The sequence below is a fragment of the Amaranthus tricolor genome, chromosome 7 (genome assembly GCF_026212465.1).
Source record: "Amaranthus tricolor cultivar Red isolate AtriRed21 chromosome 7, ASM2621246v1, whole genome shotgun sequence".
NCBI lineage: Eukaryota > Viridiplantae > Streptophyta > Magnoliopsida > Caryophyllales > Amaranthaceae > Amaranthus > Amaranthus tricolor.
This window is the reverse complement of record NC_080053.1, coordinates 9,894,216-9,918,312: the sequence shown is the minus strand read 5'-3', so window position 1 is coordinate 9,918,312 and position 24,097 is coordinate 9,894,216. Positions and strand designations below refer to the sequence as shown.

Below are 24,097 nucleotides of genomic sequence, written 5' to 3'. Positions count from 1 at the left end.
GTGTGAGGTCGTCCTTTAAACCAAAGAATGTGGTGACCACTTCAAAACCGCTTGAACTAATCCATATGGATCTTTGTGGACCTATGAGAATTCAAAGCCGAAGTGGCAATCGATATGTATTTTTTATTGTTGATGATTATAGTAGATTTACATGGACTTTATTTTTAATAAGCAAAGATGAAGCTTTTAATGAGTTTATTTCTTTTGCTAATAAAATAAAAAAATCTAGTAATAATCAACTTATTCACATAAGGTCAGATCATGGTAAAGAATTTGAAAATTCAAGCTTTATGAATTATTATAATAAACATGGAATAAGTCATATATTTTCCGCACCTAGAACCCCACAACAAAATGGTGTGGTTAAAAGAAACAATAGATCATTAGAGGAAATGGCTAAAACCATGGTAATTGCTAGTGGTCTTCTTAGGAATTTTTGGGCCGAGACTATCAATACTGCATGCTATATCCTAAATCGTGTACTAATAAGACCTATCACTTCTAAGACACCCTATGAATTGTTTAAAGGTGTAAAAACAACACCTTCACCATCTTCTTCCTCCTTCTTCTTGTAATTGTTGGTGTAAACAAACTAAGGTATTAAATATCTTAATTTCTATGTGTAATTTCATTTTACTCATCTTTTATAATCGATTTTCTTCTCATACGTTCGAACCCTAACTATTTCTAATCGAAATTACATGTAAAAAAAATGAATATATTTGTAGAATTTATTCCATTAAAGAAGAAAGATTTGAAATCTTTTTGTGTTCTTTGTTCATCCATTTCGAAGGCTTTAGTTGGGTTCTTTTTAGTGTTGATTAGTATTGGTTTTTGGGTTATTTGATTTCTAGTATAAAGTTTGGTATTTATTGAAATTTCAGTCCGGAATTTGAATGTTCTGTTTTGGCCTTTCGAAGTAGTTATAATTGTTTTTGGGTTCTGGTTCCTTCATAAGAATTGTAAAGCTCCGAGTCACGGTCGCGTGGGCACTTGAATTGCCCCAAAATGAGTTCGTATGAGGAAGTTATACCCAAAATTCTAGCAGGGTGTCTTGTAAATTCGAAAATGAGACTTTGATTTACTTGTTCATAAGTAAAGTTGGAGTTCAAATTGAGTACTCTTTTTATCATGTGTTTAGGGTTAGTAGTTATCCTTCAATTGGGTTTTATTAATATGAGGTTGATTTCATTGACATACTTTCATTAGCATGCTCCTTCGTCATGAATTAAGCTTTAATTTTATTGAATATTGAGTTTATATAAATTAATTAGATGAGCTTTGTTGATTGAGACTAGCTGTGGGATATGTATATTTAGCTGCTAAATTAGTGTTAGGAATTAGGAGTTGTGACAAGTTATTATAGTGGTAAATAATTGAATAGATTAATGCTCATAGGTGTAATACTAGATGCTTGTAAAATAATTTATAGGAATGGATTAGTTGTGTTCTTCTTCTAGGATAGCTGGTTAATCTTGTTTAGTTTCTTGGTTTGAGTTAAATGAACTAGAAGTGTTTGAATTGGAAATACAAAGGGAATTGTGGAGACGTATGATCGTTACAAGGTTATAAGCTAGTCTTAAACAAGGTTACATTTTTATATATGTTGGGGTTAGAATTAGTATTGTGCAATCTTTGATATTAGGGTCATTAGAATAGAAGATAGAACTAAGATACGGTCATAGGAGGAGATGCAATGAGTTATATAAACCTAGTTCGTAGTATCGAACGCTTTGTTGTGATGTTGTGTTTGTTATGCTCTAGGAGACGACGTCATCGAGGAACCTTTCTAGTGATCGCGGAGAAACGGATTTTGCTTCTTGAAGCGTTCTTTTTGGTGAGTAGTAACAGTCCCTTAAAAAGGGGTCTGGCCAGGCTACCATTTGTAAAATGTTTATTTAAAGTTTGTGAAATTTATATGAATGTGATAAATGTTTATGAATGATTATGCTGAGATTGATATGGTCAATGGATCGGGCTTGCGAGCTGGTCATTGACGGAGTTGAGGAACATGGTTCCCTACTCCCTGTTTTTGAAGCGAATTGTCATTGAGATATTGACTAGCTTCACCCGAGAGCGACATAGCCTTAGAGCTATGGGGCACCTCTCAAACTAGACTCCCTGTGCGCACATAGATCTAGGAAACTGATGTTGTTTTTAAACCATTGTTTGAATTTCTGTGTTTAATTGTTTTGGATTGTTGCTTCTCACTCAGTTTAATCTGATTCCTTGTTGTTCCCATCATTTAGCTGATTACAGGTCGGATCCGGTCGGGAATAATCGGGTTAACAATGTTGATGAGAGTGCTAAGGCTGTCCTTTTGAGCTGAGGCCGTGGAAGCTTATAGTTTGTATTAGGAATTTGTTTAATGTATAATAGTTCTGATTATTTTTGATTATGTTGATTATAATGGACTCGCAGTGAGTTGTATGGTTACTTTATGTTTAGATTAGATATTTGATTTGAGATTTAGCTGTGTTGGTTTCGTTATAGAGCTGGTGATTCCTTTGTCCAGGTTTTGGGATATGATTTAAGTTTCTTGGGAAATAATCCCCGTGACGACCCTGTTTACCCAAATGGTATTAATATTGATCAAACTATGTATAGAGGCATGATTGGCTCTTTATTATATCTAACTGCAAGTAGACCCGATATTGCTTTTGGTGTTGGTTTATGTGTTAGATTTCAATCAAATCACAAAGAATCACATCATACAACAATTAAAAGAATTTTGAGATATTTGAAGGGAATATATGACTTGTCCCTATTTTATCCATAAAGTGATGCCTATGGTTTGAAAGGTTATAGTGATGCAGATTATGCAGGTGATCTAGTAAACAGAAAAAGCACTTCAGGTATGGTACAATTTCTTGGCTTTTGTTTAGTATCTTGGTGTTCCAAGAAACAGAACACCGTTGCACTATCCACCGCTGAAGTAGAATATGTGGCAGCAGCAGCTTGCTGTTCCCAAATGCTTTGGACAAAACAACAGCTAAGAGATTTTGGTATTAAGTTTGAATGTGCTCCTATTTATTGTGATAATACTAGTGCCATATGCATATCTAAAGATCTAGTGCATTATTCTAGAGTTAAACATATACATATAACACATTATTTTCTTAAGGATAATGTAGAAAATAAAAATATAATTCTTAAGCATGTCAATACTAATGAGCAAATAGCAGACATCATGACAAAATTACTTCCAAGGGAACAACATGAAAAGATGAGGTTAGAACTTGGCATGATTAAGCTCCACTAAAGTTTATGACAAGCATTCTCCTCAAGGCAAAATGAAAATTGGAAGGTTGACTCATCCACAAAAACCTTGGTTAAGAAGTTAACCATTAAAAGGTTCAGGTATGCAGTTATTTGAAGTACATACTATGTTTGTTTTCTTGAATGCATGTTTTAATTGATCAAACCATAACAGCATTTTTTTTTAAGAAGATAGTCCTTATAAAAAAAAGGACATCTTCATCTATTTTCTCATATTTTATTACCAGCATTATTATTTTATTGATGGTCAATGTAACATAAATAAGGGTCGGATCAAAAACGGTTATTAACTACCAATTCCATGAATTGACCTAATAACCATTCATCATTTACTTTGTTCACACATGCAATTAATTAAATTAATAGAAGTGTAACTCCTCAATAACCGTCCTTTCACAATCAATAATATCGCTCACTCTCATGTCCATCTCCCACAAAAAAACCTCACATCATCTCTCTTACTCTACTCACCCTCAAAATAGTCAATTTCTCTCACTCACTCTTACTTCTTCTTCTCCATTTTTATAAACCACCATGAAATCTCCCAAATCCACCACTTCAAGCAAGAAGACTAGCAAGAAAACGCCCAAATTTGCTCAACCAAAACCCCTAAAAATTGTACATCTATCACCATTAATCACTACTCCACCATCTTCTCCCAAAGAACCGAAAAATTCCGACACACCGAGTACATTAACAATGCATGCGGGAACCAAAGGTCACAACACCACTTCTAAAGGTGACTCATCATCAGACCGACTAAGAGGATAAAGCAAGTTGATCCTAATAGTGCTGAAGAAATTTCCAAAGAAATGTCAGTTGGGTTTGGAGTTGATGAATATTGGTATGATTCTACACCCTTTCCTCAACTACACGCTATTTTACAAAATCAAAGTTGGGAAACGTTAATGTCTGATTTTTTTTGTAACCCGATTTATCCCAATTTGATGCGTGAATTCATTTCAAATTTTTCGATTGATAATGACGTGTGTTTTAGCATAGTCAATGAGATTAAGATAGAGTTTAATAGTCTGATGTTAGGAGAATGGTTTGGTGTACCTGCTGTTGGTTTTGACACATATCATGTTGGGTCCAAGATTGTATTTTCTGGGATTAATGAGAAAACGGTTCTTAAGTTCTTGGGGATAAATGAAAAGAAGGGAAGGATTAGTCACAACTCACTATCTCCCCTGCACAAACTACTTTACAATATAGCCCGTCGATTTATCCTGCCACGCAACTCAAAGCGTAGTGAGGTAAATCTTTGCGACGCTACCTTGATCTACTATTTGGCTAATCACATAAAAATTAATTTTCCTTCTTTAATGATTTCCCATTTATCTGATTGCATTAAGAAGAGATATCTGGTAGGATATGAATGACTTTTGACATGGATTTTTAGGAAGATTGGTGTTCCTCTTGATGGCCTGCAGTTCCCAATGAGTCCCAACAACAAAATAGGTGCAAAGTGCCTTAAAAATTTGCATCTCAAATTAAATGATAAAGGGATTCTTAAGGACACCATTGAGGAGGTTACAAAAATTGATTCTGAAAATGAGAATGAGGAAGAAAAAGAAGAAAAAGATGAGGGGGAACAGAAGGATGAGAATAAGGATCAGGATCAGGAGACTGTCCCTCTTGCCACCACTGAAAAAGCAGATGGTTGTTCCCAAAAGGAACAAGGGGAAGTTGTTAGTGAGGGGGAAGCCTCAAAGATAGGGGAAGATGAGGATTTGGAGCATAATAATAATGATGATTCTGATGATGACTCCAGTGATAAGAAGGTACAGATGCGTGTCAAGAAGAAGCCTATTTTGACATCGAAGAAAAGTAAAAGGCTTGCTTCAAAGGACAAACGATCAGTTGTTTTGGATGATGATTCTACCAAACCTCCCTCACCAGAACCAGCCACACCACCTTCACACCACAAACCATCACCACCCCCATCACCTATTCCTGCCACACCGCCATAAATCACCATACCGGTTTCACCACCACCACACACTTCACCTGGTCTAGGTTTTGCTGATTTCGCTAACCAATCCTCTATTCCAACAGCTTCATCAGATCCTGTCCTCTTCAAGCTCAATGATGTACAGTCCCAGCTCTTTGCTTTTCAAGATGAAGTTCGTGTCTCCCTCGCGTCTATTCTGATGGAAGCCCGTCTAGGTGCCAAGCTAGATACAGTAGAAGTATAGACCGAATTAATAGATGAAGAAGAGCATGATCCTTGACTCCTCTCCTCTTTACTTTTGTTGACCAATCAATTAATTAATCAAACAATTTATTTTTGTTTCGGTGTACCAAGATGGGTATAGTGTTTGTATTTTGATAATTTTTTAAACATTGCTGCTAACTTTAATTTGGTTTGTGACTTTAATCCATTTCATACTTAGATTGCATAAATTAGTATTTACTTTTTATCACTGCCACTGCCTGCTCATCCTTATAATTGCTATACTCATATGATTAGTTTTGTGGTATGAAAGCTCCTCTATTTTTTGAATGATGTCAAAAGGGGGAATATTTGGCACAAACTTAAAGGTAATGCTTGATCTATGACTTAGTTCAATATTCTTATTTTTTTTGCCTAAGGATAGTGAGTATGCTCTGATGATGTTCTGATAGTGAAACTTTAATTATCAGCTCTGATTATTCTGGTTGGTTGATTCAAAAATGAAAAGTCCTGATATAACATGCTATATATTATGATATTCTGGACATGCTGAGCTCTGATTATTATACTCTAAAACTAGAAATTGTTGAAAAAGGAAGTATAGATTTGCTTTAATGCTTTGATTTGATAATATTATACTTAAGCTTTATACTTCAATATATTTACATTTGACTTGAAATATATATTCTGATGAAATGCTTGATTATATGCTCTGATATGTTTACATTTAAATGAATAATATATGTTTTGAATATCTGCTTTGGTACTCAGTATTAATGTGATGATGTTCTAATTATGCTCAGGTTAAGTATCTTAGTAAGCTATGTTATTTTATTTTAGATTTATTTAAAGACTTAAGCAATAAACTTCTTCTAATGCTCTGATTATGCTTATGTTATTTTAAATAATTCTAAATGTTAGAGTAACCTGTTTTTGTTATATGCTTGGTAAATTATATTGTAACGAGTTGATTTACTAAGTTATGTAGAGTAGCTTTAATCTCTGGCATGCTCTATGACATTAGTTTTACTCTATTTTGTTTAAGTTCGTTTAAAAGATTGTCATCATCAAAAAGGGGGAATTTATTGGCTCTCTTAGGTTTTGATGATGACTTCACTTTATATAAACAAATGTATTTTTAGAGATTGTATGCAGGTCGATATCCGATCGTGATTAAGATCGTTGATGGTGCCTATGAGTTAGTCTATGAACATGTACTTGTCAAAGGAATCTAATGAAGTTAGATAAGGTACATCGCTTAGGATGTCAAATGTAGACAGGAGGTATACTATTCCCAAGTTTGATGATCTAACGTTACTGGAAAATAGAAACAGTGCATTGCTCCCAGATTGAAGTCTGAATAAGTTACGTCTGCTGGAAAATTCTGATTAATATATTTTCTGATTTTTTAGTTGATGTATTAGTTAAAATTAATTTGTTTCATTATTTAATAATTAAGTTAATTGGCAAAATATTTTCAAACCATCTTAAAATAACCGTGTGATTTTAAAATAGTGGAATATTTCTCTCTTTATTTTTCTCCTTTTTAAAAGGCTTATATTTTGGATCTAAATTAAGTGAGAAACTAATTTACCTATTATTAGAAAAAGGGGAACCGTAGCTTTTTGCTTGAGCATCAAGCTTCCACTTATTTCTCCTTTGTCGTGGAAAATACAAGTATTTAACCGTGAGTTTTAAACTTGTAATTCAAGATCCATATTATTCTCCTTAATTTTAGGGATAAGAAAATAATAGGTAGTTACTTCCTTTTTCTTAGCTAACAAACTCTATAAATAGGTGACTTGTTTGTTCCTAAGATTTTGCATGTGTATGAGCCATAAAAATTCATACTAGAGTTTGATAAAATTAACAAGAAATATTTTGTTCAAAAATTGCCAATTAATTTATAATATTTAATTTTCTTGTGCAACTCTTTAATTTTATCTTTAGAGAATTTGTCCGTGTAAAGGGTTTTTGAGAAATTGTTGTAACTAGACCTGGGTAAGTCTAGGGGAGAATTAGAAAGCTTCTAGTGAAGCTAAAGAAGAGAATAGTTCTAGTGAAGCTAAAGAAGAGAATAGCTTTGAGTAAAACTAAGAGAGAAGCTTCGAGTGAAACAAGAGAAAGAGAAGTTGCCCTAGTTAAAGAAGCTTCGAGTGAAGGAAGTTGTTTTATGTAATAGCAACAAATTGGCTAAAACATATTGGAGAGTTTTGAAATCCCGAGGGGTCGTAGTTTTTCCTTTTATTTACGCGTAGAAGGTTTCCACGTAAAATTGTGTTGTCTCTTTTACTTTTTCGCATTAAGTTTAAGTTTTAATTCTTCAATCTAATTCCGCAAAAACAGGGCAAAAACGCTTAAACTTATAAAAAAATAATTCACCCCCCCTCTTGTTGTCATTCCCATCTCTAACAATGTCTACAGTTATGTTTTAATTTCAACTTTCATGATTTTGATTAATTCAACCTATAATAAGACCAATCAACAACCAACTTTCAACTTTCGTGATTTTGAATGACGATAAAAGGATTTAACTTGTTTTGTACTTAAGACTTGTACTCATTTTTACCTCAACTTTCGTATTTAGGAACATGAAAAGTATAAAAGACTTTAACTTAAGTGGATTTTGGCATATTCAATCATCCCTAGACAACGAGAACCAACAAATTCCTCAATAAGCTATTCCAAATGCATATTAGGTTTCTTACAAGCCCTAGAAAGAGAACTACTCACTTTTATATTCATGAAAGCAATTAAATTCAATAAATAAGCAAAAACAACAACAACAACAACAACAACAACAACAATAATAATAATAATAATAATAATATAATAATAATAATAATAATAATGAAAGGATTAGAAACTAATATACCTTGGTAACTGCAATTCCAATGGAGGATGATGAAGAACAAAACCATAAAGTTGCAAAAAAAAAATTTCAATGGAGAAAAACAAGGTTTCACAATGGTGAAAGATTTAAATTACATAAAGATTAAACACTAATTATGATGAAAATAAGATTAAGAAAATGATTAACAAAAGCTCAAAAGATATTACGATTCTAAAATAGTCTAACTATTCATAAAAGATAAACCCCTAAAGCCTAAGAAAAAGGTGTATTATATCATAGGGATTCGAATAGCCTAAGAGAAAAGATGCAGATAAGCAGCAACTATAGTCTCGGCCGAAGTCCAAGGCAGCTTCAGTCGAAGTGAGTTGATCTCGCCTGAAATTGGTAGCAACTTCGCTCGAAACTGAGGTCAGTACGTATTAGAACATTTGCACAACAAAGGTTCGACCAAAGCTTGAAAATCTCACCCGAAACAAATGAATCTCGGCTGAATATGGGGCAATTTCGCTCAACGCTTAAAGCATATCAGTTCATAAATTGCGCTTAAGTTAGCTTCAACCGAAGCTATACAAATCTCGCCTAAAATTTCATCGAAACAGCCCAGAACTTGGATTTAACTTTGATTCGACCAAAGCCTTCATGATCTAGCCCGAGATCAAGCATAGGACATTTAAATACCTTGAATACTCAATAAAATGAAGCTCAAATTTCCCTCGTCTTCGATCAAAGTCCTCATGAGCTTTGATCGGATGTCGAACTATGTTGTGATGTATCATTGAAGCTCGGGAGACATGGTTGAGCACCGAGATGACTAGAAAACTCGCTAGAATACACTCGAACATCAACATTAACGCGCAAAAAGGCATACAACGTTAAATAAACTCAATTACTAAATCTCGACCACTTTTAATCTTAAAATAGTAAATGAAGTTCTCTGTAAACCTACACAATAAGTGTAAAAATACTACACTTATCAAACTTCAACAAACAACATCTCCTTTGTTCATGAAAAGAAAGTTCAAACAAGTGTCTTCTAATCCATTGGAGAATATCATCACAGATCCTCAAAGTGGTGTTCAAACTAGATCAGATGTCGAACCAAGGTATGGACATTGGTTCCTAAACCTAATGATCGGACAATCACTAGAACCAAATGGGTGTTTTGCAATGAATATGATGAAAATGGTAAGGTAGTTCATAACAAATCTAGACTTATTACGGAAGATTACAATCAACAAGAAGGTACTAATTATGAAGATACCTTTGCACCTGTTGCTAGATTAAAAGCTATTAGAATTATGTTAGCTTTTGTTTGTTTCATGCATATAAAACCTTATCAAATAAATGTTAAATGTGCTTTCCTAAATGATTATCTCAACGAAGAAGTATATATAGATCGAGCTCCTGGTTTTGAAAATGAAAAGTTTCCTAATCATATTTTTATTTTAGAGAAAGCTCTTTATAGTTTAAAGCAAGCTCATAGAGCTTAGTATGAAAGACTTTTTAACTTTTTGATGGAAAATGGTTTTAAAAGAGGTTTCATAGAAAAGACACTCTTAATTAAAACTCAAGATACTGATATGTTAATTGTTCAAATTTATGTCGATGATGTTTTATTAATTTGGTGCTACTAACGTTTCTCTTAGTAAGGAATTTTCCGATCTTATGACTAAAGAATTTGAGATGAGCATGATAGGAGAATTAATATTTTCCCAAGGATTACAAATCAAACAAGAGAAAGAAGCCATATTTATTAATCAAGGAAAATCTGTAAGAGACCTATTCAAGAAGTATAACTTGGATTATTCTAAGCCCTCAAAGACTCCCATGAGTTCTTCATGCTCACTTGATCAAGACCTTGATAATAAGTCTATAGATCAAAAGTTATATCAAGTTATTATCGACTCATTAATTATTTCACAGTTAGTATACTTGATATTATGTTTAATGTTGGTGTTTATGCTCATTTTCAAGCTAATTTTACAGAATATCACCTCATAACGCTAAAGAGAATATTTAGATATCTAAACGGGAATTGACACCGTAGTCTTTGGTATCCCAATAAAAGTGATTTCTTGATAGTTGGATATTCAGATTCTGATTTTGCATGTTATAAAGGTGATAAAACGAGCACTAAAGGGAATTGTTGATTTCTTGGATCCTATCTTATTTCTTGATAATCAAAGAAACAATTCAGCAATTAGCACCCCTAACATCATAAGCCGAATACATAACCAGGGGTGCTAATTGTGCTCAAATCCTATAAATGTTTCAACTATTCATCAATCTGGGATTGGACTACAAGGAAGATCTAATCAAAAGTGACAATAAAAGTGCTATCTTAATAACAAAGAAACCAGTTCAATACTAACTTACAAAGCATATTGATGTAAGACATCATTTTATACGAGATCATTACAATAAGAAGGACATCACAACTGGCTTTGTTCCAACTTAAGTCGTGGATATTTAGACAAGCCATTGCCCATAGATAGATTCAACTACCTCGTACGTGAATTAGGTATGTTAAACAAGGGTGCTCAAACTTAGGGGGAGCATCTGATTTAATTTTGTTTGCTTTTATGTGTTGCATGTGATCAGCCTTATGTTTTCGAGGCCTTGACACTAATTGTCAAAGAACTGACAACTGGGCTAAAGTAATAAGTTTTTAAAGAATTTATGTTACTAATCAAAATATTGATCAAAACATATTTCTAGATATTTTTGGACCATATCTTTTCAATATTTAGTTTCAAAATTTCAAAATTACAACCAATTTATTTTTAATTTATTTTCTAGCCATATTAAGAAAAATAAAATTGTTTATTTAACTCTTTGGAAAGTTTCTGCTTTTTGGAATATAAATATCTTTCTTATGCATTAAGAATCCCTAACCAAATATTTTCCTCTCATAACCGTTCCATAATAATACCCAAATCGTCAACCTCATCCCTTATTTAACCCTACCCATGTAGCTTTCTTATTTCACCACTACCCACCAAAAACTTTAACTACCCACAAAAAAATTTTTTTCTTCTTCATCTAATCCTTCAACTATTAACAACAATGCACCCCCCCCTCCTCAAAAGGAAAACATCGGCATCTAAAGATAAAACACCGTTACAATGAACCTATAAAATGAGAAAGATTAAGGCGTATAACGTTGATTCATCCCTGCACCATCTGGGTCTGACAACGAATGCTCTTCGTCCAATGATTCCCAACCACGGATTAGTAAGGCTTATTCCTCTACTATGAATGAATCATGGTTTGTAGATACTAAACATAATTCTAAATGGCGTGACTTTTATAATCGCGAAACACCTTCGGAGCACCACCACTGACCATGTTCTTCAATCCACCTTATCCATCGTGGACAATATCATGCATGAGGTAGATCGCGACATTCCCATCATCAATATCACCTCTATGCACACGACCATAACAAGCAAGAAAGATTCTCTACTCCCTTTTTCTAACCTTTTCCCCTTAATTCTTGCTCAGCTTGATATAAAATTAAAGGATGAGGGAAAGAAAAAGGTTAATTGTTGGACTTTTTGATGAAAAGGCCTTAAAGAACTTAGGGATTACTATGGATGGTGATGCATGGACGTTTAAGGTTATGACCTGTAATCCCCTACCCTTCACCAATGAAAATTTAAAGTGTTTATGTCAAGAAGTAAATGAGATTTATGTAGAATAGGGCTTCTCAGCATGTTGGCTAAGGCTAGATTTAATTAGCACATCAAAGCATTCAAGCACAACTACGTTCACTATACAAAATTTGAGTTTGAGTGAGGTAGTTGGTGCTGCAAGTGACCCTTCTAGAGTAGGAGCTGAGGAAGAAAAGAAGGAGGAGGAGGTGGAAAAGAAGGAATAAAAGAAGGAACGGAAGGAGGAGGAGGAGGAGGAGGAGGAGAAGAAGAAGAAGAAGAAGAGGGTAAAACTCCATCTCAAGGCCCTGCTGGTCAAGAACTTGAAGAAGATGAGCGTACCCCTATCCAAGTCGCCCACTCTTCTTGTTGACTTGCCCCACCCCCTCCTATGCGATGATTAAAAAAAAATTCAATATGGTTGTAAGGTCTTAACAGTTTTGTTTTTTTTTTGTTCGAAAAAGAAAACTTTGATCTAACATTTGCTCTCTCCTTCCCTGGATCGAAAGACAAAGGGGGAGAAAAGACTAAGACAGCAGCAGATAACCTCTGGTAACTTTTACTTATAATATGCTACGTCTAACATATTTTTGGTTTTGTGCCTGCTTTTGTTACTCATACAATTTTGTAAAATTAAGGCCCTGAACTTGAAATAATTTGATCTTTTGAGGCCTTGACAGCCTTAACATGTTATATGTTTAAACAAATCTGTTTTGCATGATATTTTAAAAGTCTTGAGGTTTTGAGAACCTTGATCTTTCAAATTAGGAAAAACTTACAAGAAGCTACCTAATGCATATCACTTTTTGCAAAAAACTATGTAATCTAAGTTTTTTTGTAAAAAGCTACCTTATATGACATGTTTTTTGTAATAATAGATTCCATTTGTTGACCGTTCAGTTGGATGGTTGACCATCACATACCTGGCATGTGACCTATTCCCCATCATAGAAATCACAACCAACCAATGATTCGACCAAATTTTTGCCCTGTGTCTTGTGTCCTTCAAAACAATGTCGTTTGAACTACTATTATTTGGTTTCTTGGACAAAGATGGAGCAGAATCTAATACTCCAGCATAAATTTCACCCTTTTTTTTCTTCTTTCTCACCTCCTAATTTAGTAGAACTTGAGGAAACTTTTGGAGAAATTTAGGGAAGAACGATAATACTTTGATTTTCATTCTGGGTTTTTGGTTCATTAAAGTTTTCAACTTTAGTTGATGAAAATGAAAGAATTTTGGGTGTAATTGGATCAGTTTTAGTGTTAGTAATCTTAAACCTTTCAACTTGAATCAATGGAACTTGAGAGATCGTGGGGATTTATGAGAATTAATTCATAGGCTTGAATTGTGTGGAAGAACATAATTTATATTATTTGGATTAAAGTTCTCAACTTTATCTGGAGGAAGTTGGGATTTAGTCAAATTCTTTAAATTGTTCATTATGAGTATATGAGAAACAATACTATTTGATGAGCTAGAAGAGTTCAATTACTTAGGGTTTTTAGTTGAATTGTGTTGATTCAACTAACATAATTCAACTGCAAACCCTAAGTAATTGAATCAAAAGAATTTCTCACAAGACCCACAAATGTTAAACCCTCAAATTAACAATAAAAAGATCAAAACCTGAACTTGGTGTCAATTATTAAACTTAAAAAATTACAATCAACCATTGATAGCTGAATGTAGAGTTGAAATCACTCACGGTGCAACAAATCTTACTCCATGTTTTCTTCTTCCTACCGTACATGACTTCTTTCTACCTCCCTTTGATAATGTTGTATTTGATGGGCACTGGAGTTGGAAAAGTTGACAGGTGCTTGAAGTTGCTGGAATGTAATTGAGTGAGTTTGTGGCACTTTACTTGTTGAACTAAAAGTCGGTTTAGAGCAACCAATTAAGTTTTATAATCAGTTATATTTACCCATAAATGATATCTATTTACTTATTGTAGAAAGAAAGATTAAATGCAAAGAAGGGTCTGTGCTTTGAGTGTGCCTTCTATGAGTGTGTCAGTGTGAGAAGAAGAGTGTTGCGAGATATAGAGTGAATGGGAAAAAGTAGGTGAAAAGCAGAAAACTGTTAAATATGAGCTCAATTAAATGGGTCACAAACCTAGTACATGATGGTCAACCATCCAATTTAACGGTCAACTTAAAAATCTGTTAAGTGGTAGTGTTTTACAAAGCAACATATGATACAAGGTAGTTTTTTACACAGATTAAGTATGTTTTTGCAAAAAGTGACATACATTAGGTAATTTCTTGTAATTTTTCCTTTGAAATATGTCTATATACTTAAAGCAATGATCTTTCAAAATATGTTATATGTTTTAGAACCTTGATCTTTAAAAATATGTTTATATCTTATCTTCCATCAAGGAGGAGATTGTTGACTTGACCCCTTTGATCGATCCATCGCGTTATGCATTATGATGGAAGACAATATTGGTTGCTTACTACTGATAATATACATGCTATTATTTCTATGTGGTTTGTATGAAAAACGCAACTCCGTATGATCTTATAATATAGTCGTTGGTTGCTATATTATTAGCAAACATTTTTGTTGCCTTAATCGAGTACATTCCAACAACTACTGAAATATCTCAAAAGTTATCATTCCTATATATTATATTTTGGTAAGATCTCAAATATATGACAAGATATTAAATTGATTTTATTTCCTAAAGTTGCCATAGATAAAAGATAATTAATATTTAATTGCATAAAATCTGAATGTATTATTCTATGCAAGTATTGTATTTATTCTAAGGTAATATTTTGATTTCTTACAGCTATGTATGCTTATATTCTAACAAGTTTAGTTGGAAGAAAGTTTATTTTAATATAAAGATATAGTAGCAATTGCAAGGCCTCGACTGAGTCAATGAAGGAAAGTTACGGTAAAGGATTCGAAGCTTCAATGGTTATATAATCTGAAAATTAAAAAGATAAAAGACAAGCCAATCAACTCCATTGAATACACTCTAAACATGCATTGCTAAAAGTTTTTCAAGTCTCAAAGAAATCTTCTTCAAGAATCACTCGAAAGCTTTAGATTCAAGTTAACCTTCTTAGGTTAACCTGTATTTTCATTAGAGTAATTTCTTATTCATAAATTGTAATATTCGATTCTATGTATGAAAGAAAAGTGAAAGAAATATCGTTAGTTCACGAGGATTAGAGTTTGTAGTTTGGTAGCATTGTGGTTACCGGGAGTTGTTAAAAGATAAGTGTGACCTTCTTTTAAAGCTTGTATCTAGAAATCTAAGCCAAAAAGTAATAAAGAGTATTTTCCAAAATCTTAAGAGATACGAAAAAGTTCGAAGATAGAGATTAAGTGTTTTTTAAAGGACTAAACTCTTTACATCATTGTGTAATTTATTTTCATGTCTTTATATTATGTTTTTATCTTTGCTCAAAAAGAAGTCACAAATTTATTCCACAACATAGCTTCTGTTTTTAGTTTCCAAATCTTGACTTTCCTCGCCAAGGCCATGACTTGTTACCAGAAAAAAGTTGAAAAGTTGTCATATTATTCAAACCTTCCCTTTAGTATATTCCCTCACCTGTATTCATTCTTCATAATGAATCAATATAGCCCTTTTCCTATTTATATAGGCTCATTTTTAGTCCTTATTAAGACCTTTTATAGCCCACTACATTTTAACTGTAAAAGAGCTTTTTTTGGAACGATTCATTTTTAACCTGACTCTTAAAAAATCCTTTATTAAACAGGGGAACAAAAGAGCTCAAATGGGAATTGACCCCAATGAACACCACTAGTAGCTGTAAATTTTGATTTTATTTTATTAACCATTTATGTTTTAGGTAGAATTAGACATACAAATGAATTTATAATGAAGGATGATCGTATATGGGTTCGAATGACTCTGCACACATGTATCAAGTTAGGTAGACGAGGATATGAAAATTCTACCCACCATGAGCATTGGGTAGATAGTAAATATAAATTTTAATAAAAAATTAACCTAAATGGTACAATATTTTTTACTAACTTTTATACAATAATCCTCAACTTTTGATTAAATTTGAACAATCCGAACTATATGAGGTGTTTGCTAAGAATGCACCTCTTACCTTACAACAAGTCATTTTGTATAAAAAAATAAAAAAATAAAAAGTAAAATATTAAAACTTATAAAAAAATTGAAAAATTAGAAAAAAAAAATAAAAGTGAAATCAAAGTAAGTTTATTTTTTCAATTCAACTTTTAATTTTTAATATTTTTAACTTTTTATTTTATTTTTTTATATCAATCATACAATTTATTAATTTATAAACAATTTATAACAAATGTCTCTTTACAATGCATTTTACAAGCACATTGTGCCATCTCTCACACTTAGAATGCACATTTTAGGTTTGAAGTGGTTGTAATTGCAATTGTAAACATCACAAATTCATATTAATGTTAATAGGAATCATTAATATTAATAATGTCTATTCTAACTCATCAATAATGTAAGACTAATTAATATTAGGTAATTATTTTTTAACCCCTCTCGTTATATATTCTCTAATGCAATGCACTATAAAGTAAGAGTTTATTATAGAAGGTGAAAAGTTTGAAAAATAATATTAGGGTAATACATTGAGAGTAACTCATTAAATCCTATCCTATGTTCTAAATTCACAACAAAATCATCAAAGATACCCTTTTACTATGTATTACATAAAAAAACACATATGTAACAACATTATATAGTATATTTGAAGATTTTTATGAGAGAATATTTAATCATAATATCTATTCAAGCGTATCACTATGATAACATCATATTCATTAGCACTTTGAATTTTATTAAACTTTATAATAATTAGATTTGATACCAATTTGCTAAGAGGTCCTCTCTTGAAAGACCGTCTTTTGTAAAGACAGCTCTTAAAAGCCCAATCTAAATCCTATATTTAGTTAATACCATTTTAAATAAAAAAAATTATTGTCCTTTTTTTATAATTTTTTTAAATTTAAAATATGGGTCGGCTCATATAGGAGAGATCTTTTGTAGAGACCGTCTCAACTAAGAATTTGTGATTTGCTAATGCTTAATATTAGTATCAAACATATCCGAGAAGTGGAAAAATGTTTTATACGAGGACTTTGCTAAGATTGTGTCAAAGGTCCCACATGTTTACCCAAACAATCTGTAAAAAAATAAAAGTATGAATCCTAACAGTGCATGACACGGGTGTAATCCTAGTTAACTTGTAAAGACCGATCACCATTTTAATAACAATGTTCTTAGATAGGTGACCCTGAAGTTAAGATTATTAATAGTGAATCAAAACTATTGTTGAAAAATTAATGAAAAATTATATTGTTCTTTGTAATTTTTTCAATTTTCAATAAAAAATCAATAACACTTGCCGGTTGCCAGCGCATTTCAGGGTGATATATTATTGTGTACAATTAAAGTTTACTGTGTAACATCTTAATTTAGTGTTTCACACCATCAAATATACTAAGAAATTAATCGAAAAAAGGCGAAGATAGAAGCCATTATTCACTTTTTTTTCTCATTCTCAAATACAAATTTAAAAGTTAAATACTTTTAATTGTAATTTTTGTAAAAATTTTTAAAAAAAAATATTTAGAAAATATTAAATAAATTTATCAAAATTTCAATACATATTTTTTCCATATGCATCAATAATGAGAAATTATAGTCAAAATTTAACTATGTTATTTGAGAAGATATTGAAATGGAAGGTGTATTTAACAAATAAAGAATAAATTAATTATCACCTCAATGAACAAATACATAAAAACCGCTGCCCAGAAACATAAAATAGGAAAATCCAAAGATTTTTCCTTGAAGTAAAACAACTTACCTAGATATAATTTTTGTATAATAAACTAGAAAGATCCCACAAAACCTCATTTCTATTATTATTCTATATTCTATATCATAAAAAACCCAGCTAAAACGGCAACAGCTACAATGAGATTGAGACCTCCTTTAAGGCCAGAAGCAGCACTAGTAGGAGCAACTGCCGGAGCCCCAAATTCAGAATCTGGAGAAGGTGCAATAGCTGGTGAAACTGCACCAGAAGGCCTGTTTCTGGCAGCCATTACAACAACAATGAGCTTTTCTCCTTTCTCACAATAGGCTTGTGTTCCGCTGATGAAGTAATATGGGCCTGATTTGGTTAACTCAATCTTGGTTTCATCTTCTTTGTGTGCTGCTATTGGATTACTGGTATTGCAGCTCAAGTATGCCTCTCTTGTTACTTGTAATACGGAGTCTTTCTTGCTGTCGTACTTCCATACTGTCATCAAAATACATATAAAACTAGAGATTTCAGCTTCTCAAGGAACAAAAAACACAAATTTTTCTGAATTCATAAGAAATTACATGTGATTTTAAACTCTAAAATGAAAAGTGGAAGGGTCTTTCCTTGTATTATTCAAATTAAAGATACCCAGATGTTTATCTTTTCCGGCAAACATGTATGTTTTTCAGATTGCCAATTCGGAAACCACTCGGATTGGTGAATATTTTGCAAGAAAAAACAGACCCAATTAAGAAATTTAGCTCCAAAAGTAGAATAAAAAAATCCAAGCATAACCTTTTATCCACAAATGTCAAATAAAACCATATTCGAGTAATCATACTATTCAAAGATTGACAAACACCAATATCAATTTTTTAAAGGAAAATTCAATGTTTATACACAAATTTGGGGTTTTTGGAAGTACACATTTTATTGTATACTGTAAATGTAAATTTTTAAAAATAAAAACTAAATACGAAATTTGTATACAATAAATCAACTAAAATAATGCAAGTAAATAGAAGTAGTAATAACCTTTTGCACAAACTAAAACAAGATTTCAGGAAGCTTACCTAAACTATCACCGATTTGAAACCTGGTTTTTTGAGCCCATTTGTTAAGAAAATCATCAGATTCGGTGGATGGAACTTTCCAACACTCAGGTTTACCTCCTACAAGATGATCTCTTGCGTCGGTGAAGCTAAACAAGAGTGCAAAGGCCACAACCAAAGAAACAGAGATAAATTTAGATGAAAATCCCATTTGATTGATATTTCTCAAAATAAGTGTAGTAGATTGGCAATTGAGGGTTTGAAATTAGCTGAGAAAAGCTTTGGATTCTGAATTTGTGAGTTGTGATGGTGATGAGAAGGATGAAGACATGGTGGTATTTATATACAGGACAAATGGTGGAAACTAGCCGTTAGACAGACATGGTGGGACAGCTTTACTGAAACGCAGGTGAAATATGAAGTCGGCCCCTTTTTTGTCCTTTAATGTAACGGTTGAAATATTGAAACGGTTTACTCTTAATTGCCGAGTTTAATGTCCTCGATTTCCATTAAATTAAATTAATTAAATTAATACAAGAAAAAAGGAAATGTAAAGCCAAGAAATAAGAACGAAACGCATAACTCTCCTATACATTGATTGAGAAAGAAGAACACCCTGGTAAGTCGTAACATCTTACATCTTTAGTGGGTTTACACAATTTGGAGGGATAAATATTTGTCATCCTAGGCTATAGCTTAGGATGGTAATTCAATTTCAATTCGTTCTTGATTCGATTTAAACCGAGGAACTTAATCCGATTTGAGTTCGAGAAAACTAATATTTAACTTTAGATTCGATTATATAGTACGAATTCGATTCAGAGAAGAATTGGAGTTGAACCTCGTTAAAAAACTGAATACTCCTATCTCACTCCGACTTCGACTTGACCCGACTCTGACTCGACTTGACGGACTCCACTCGACCCGATTCAACCCGACATCCAACTCCAAATTGAATACAATTATAATTAGCAATGGTCATGGGGCGTGTCAAGCCAGATCTGGACCTAGACTCTTTTATTTTTTGTAGATCTATACCTGGATCCGGACCATAACAGTCTAAATTTTTAGACCCAGACCAAGACCCTTCGAATCTGATGGGTCTAGGGTCCTTAATGGGTCCTTAACGGGTCTCAAAAACATCTCTTTGATTTGTTACATTTGAACCTTTTGTAAGTCATCAAAGTATTTTACAAATATATAATACATTCCATATACGCTTAAATTCTATTACAAACAATTATTCGAGTCCATGAACAACAAATAGAAAGTAATTACTAGAAACACTTATAACAACCCGACTTACCGTTGACTGAGTAAACAGGGTCATCACGGGGTTCATTTCCCAAGAAACTGAAATCACACTTCCAAAACTTGAGTAAAGGGATCACCAGCTCTGTAATGTAACTAACTCAGCTATATCTCAAAACAAACATCTAACTAAAGCAAAGGATAATAGTCATACAATTCTCTACAAGTCCGATATAACCAACACAGCCAAATCAAATTTACATTTATCCAAAGTCCTAATACAAAACTACAAATTCCTAAGTGCTAAGCTCAATATACATCCTTGGAACCTTTAATCACCTCCGCTAATCCATTTTTTCCCCACTGGTTCCGATCTGTAGACAAACTAAAAGTTGGAAACAACAGAAGGTCAGATTAAACTGAATGAGAAGTAACAATCCAAAACAACAAAACACAGTAATTCAAATCATAGGTTTAAAAGCAACATCAGTTTCCTAGATCTATGTGCGCATAGGAAATCTAGTTTGAGAGGTGCCCCATAGCTCTAAAGCTATGTCGTTCTCGGGTGAAGTTAGTCAATATCTGAAAGTCAATTCGCTTCAAAAAGAAGGAGTAGGGAACAATATTCGTCAATGAAAAGCTCGCAAGTTCGATCCATTGACCATATCATAATATCAACATAAGCATTCACAACTACATTTGTCTCAATAGTTTCCAATTTCAAAAGAGCTTTAGTAAAAAATTTATTTTCAAGAATGTAGTCTGGCCAGACCCTTTAAGGGACTGCTACTACTCACCAAAAAGAACGCTTCAAGAAGCTAAGTCTGGTACTCCGTGATTACTAGAAGGGCTCCTCGATAATTTCTCCTTCTGAAGCATAACAAATATAGCGTCACAACAAAGCATACGATACTACAACTAGGTTCATATAGCTCATTGCATCTCATCCTAAGCATGCATCTTCGTTCCATCTTCTATTCTAATATTTCTCATTTTAGAGATTGTGCAAGTCCTAACTCCAACCCTCAACATCATCAAAATAAATAATCTTGCTTTTGTCTAGCTTATATTCTTGTAAAGATTATATGTCTCCACAATTCCCTTTGTATTCCAATTCAAACACTTCCATGTTCATCTAAACTCAAAACCAAGAAACTAAACAAGATTAACAAACTATCTAAAAGAAAGATTTAGCTAGTTTATCCATTCAACTAATAATTTCCACGCGAACCCTAGATACCTTCAATGACAACCAATCAATCAACATTTAACCATTACCATAATTTGAAAAGGTTAATATTATATCCAAGAACACTGAACTAACCAACATTAAATCATTCAAATAATCTACTACTAAAATCATAGCCCACACTTAAATTCTCATCATCACATAACTCACTAATAACACATTTTCCATGAATTTTCAATTTAATAACTCATCTAATTAACTCATATACATTCCAAGATTCAACAACATTTAGGGTTTAACACATGAATGAAAGATTATACAAGGGAAAGTACATGAATAAGAGCATAATTGTTAAGGAAAAACAAGGAAAGAAATCAAGAACGACTACCTTTTATTTGCAGCTGCAAGAAACGGAAAAAAAATTCAGGTTCAATGCTTTATTTTCGGCTTGGATTTGATGTCTAATCAACATGACCAAAACTCACTCAATCCTTCCCCAAATCGACAGAATTCAAGTCAGGGGAGTAAGATTTCGGCTGCATTTACACTTATGGTGGCTCAAAATCAGAGAAAAGCTAAAGGTAATGCTGAAATAATGTGTCGAAAATCAAAGAAAGAATCGAGTAGATTATACCAGATTAGCTTTAGTTCGTTACTTTTCAAAATTATCAAGCGAAGGACTACTTTTCTTGAAGAACCAGGAGCTAAATCAGATGGTTTAGGACATTGTTGCTTCGAAATCAAATGAAGAAGATGGGTAGAGCTATGTTTTTCTTTGAAAATCGAAGACAAGGAATGACGGGATGAGAGGCATGGGTTTCGAAGGTTTTGAGAAGGCAAAGAAGGGTTTGATTTTTTTTTTTGTGTTGAAGATGATAATGAATAGTAGAATGCGTGAAACTGGTTTCTATTATTCTTTTTATTATTATTTTATTTATTTATTTTTTTTTAATTTAAAAGAAAAGGAAAAAAAGAGAAATTAAATTGAGAATATTTTATGTCATGTGTATTTAAGATCATTCTAGCACTGATAATTATCTTAAACTTACTCGTCTTAAAATATTAATTTCCCAAATGTTACATTCTACCCAACTTGAAATGAACTTCGTCCTCGAAGTTAAACTAAGTCTCAAGCATATATTCAAATATCTAGCTAACATACATATCGTAAAGCTATGTCACGCAATTCATATTACTCGTACTAACTATGTGAACTAACCAAAATTTTAAGGCTAAGCATCGTTAAAACTTAATATTATTCCAAAATCTTATGAATCTACCCAACTTAGAATGACGTTCGTCCTCGAACTTAACTCACTAAGACTAAGGAGATGAAATAGCTATAAAGCGATAAACATAGAACTACCTGAGCAAACAACCAGGGATAATCACGTCTCATGGCATCCTCTGCCTTCTACGTGGCTTTTTCGGTAACATGATTAGACCATAGCACATTCACAAGCGCTACACTACCCCGACGTGTATCACGCGTCTTCCTATCTAGGATCTGAAGAACGTGTCATCCAAGGTCAACTGTTCGGGCTGAAGAACGTGTGAATCATCCCTGATGCACTGTCTCAGCTAGGATACATGAAACACATCATGCACTCGATCAATAGACGTAGGTAACGCAAGTCGATACGCTACCTCGCCTATGCGCTCAAGGATCTCATAAGGTCCAATGAATCTTGAACTGAGCTTACCCTTCTTCCCAATCCTCATCTCAGCTTTAGTTGGTGAAACTCAAAGAAAGACTTTATCTCCAACTTGAAATTCAAGAGGTCGACATCGTTGATTTTCATAATTCTTTTGCCTATCCTGAACTACTTTCATCCTCTTGCGTATATACTGAACTTGCTCGATCATCTCCTGAATCAAAGGCGGTCCCACAGCTACCGTATCCGAACTATCATCCCAACATACAAGGCTACGACAACTACGACCATAAAGTGCCTCAAATGTTGTCATCCCGATACTCGAATGATAACTGTTATTGTACGAGAACTCTATCATATCCAACTTATCGTCCCATGAACCACCAAAATCTAAGAAATAAGCTCGTAGCATATCCTCAAGTGTCTTTATAGTCCGCTCTGTCTGTCCGTCTGTAGCTGGGTGAATCGCTGTGCTCATTCTCAATTCAGTACCCAAAGAATCCTGTAGCTTTTGCCAAAAATTAGACAAAAACCTAACATCTCTATCTGAAACTATGTCTTGTGGAACTCTGTGATGTCTCACCACTTACTGTCGATAAGCTAAAGCCAACTGATGCTTGTTCCAAGTATCCTTCATCGGAACGAAATGCGCCGATTTGGTCAGTCGATCAACTATGACCCAGATCATATTATTGCCCTTCGTGGTCCTCGGTAGCCCACACACAAAATCCATAGATTTCGATTCTCATTTCCACTCAGGTATCGGCAATGGGTGAAGAAAACCTTGAGGTCGCCGATGATCTATCTTGACCTTCTGGTAAGTCAGGCTATTCGCAACGAAATTAGCAACATCCTTTTTCATACCATGCAACCAAAACGTTCTCTTGAGGTGTTGGTACAACTTGTCAGTGCCCGGATGTATGGAAAAAAATGAATTATGCGCCTTTTTAAGAATGCGAGTACGTAAGTCTGAGTTGTTAGGCACGCACCATCTATCATCGTATCGCAAACTGCCATCCTCATGTTTGCTAAAATGTGGGTCAGGTGTTTTTGCCACTAGGTAAGCCTTCTCAATCAGATGTATATCTTCAGTCTGTTTCATCCTTATCTCCTCAAACAAATTAGATGTCACCTCCATCATTGACGCCACTGCCCCGTGCTCTACTATTTTGATACCCGTTTC

The 24,097-nt window shown here is 33.3% G+C and overlaps 1 protein-coding gene across 1 annotated transcript; it reads right to left on the bottom strand.

Annotated features, from left to right (window-relative positions):
• Positions 1-17,690: 17,690 nt before the first annotated feature.
• On the bottom strand, positions 17,691-19,130 carry LOC130817699 (early nodulin-like protein 15). The gene is made up of 2 exons (XM_057683550.1): positions 18,841-19,130; positions 17,691-18,262 (listed from the first exon to the last, which is right to left on the bottom strand). Exons 1-2 carry the CDS (start codon positions 19,028-19,030, stop codon positions 17,895-17,897), a joined length of 558 nt encoding a protein of 185 aa, XP_057539533.1. The 5' UTR covers positions 19,031-19,130; the 3' UTR covers positions 17,691-17,894.
• Between the last annotated feature and the right edge of the window lie 4,967 nt (positions 19,131-24,097).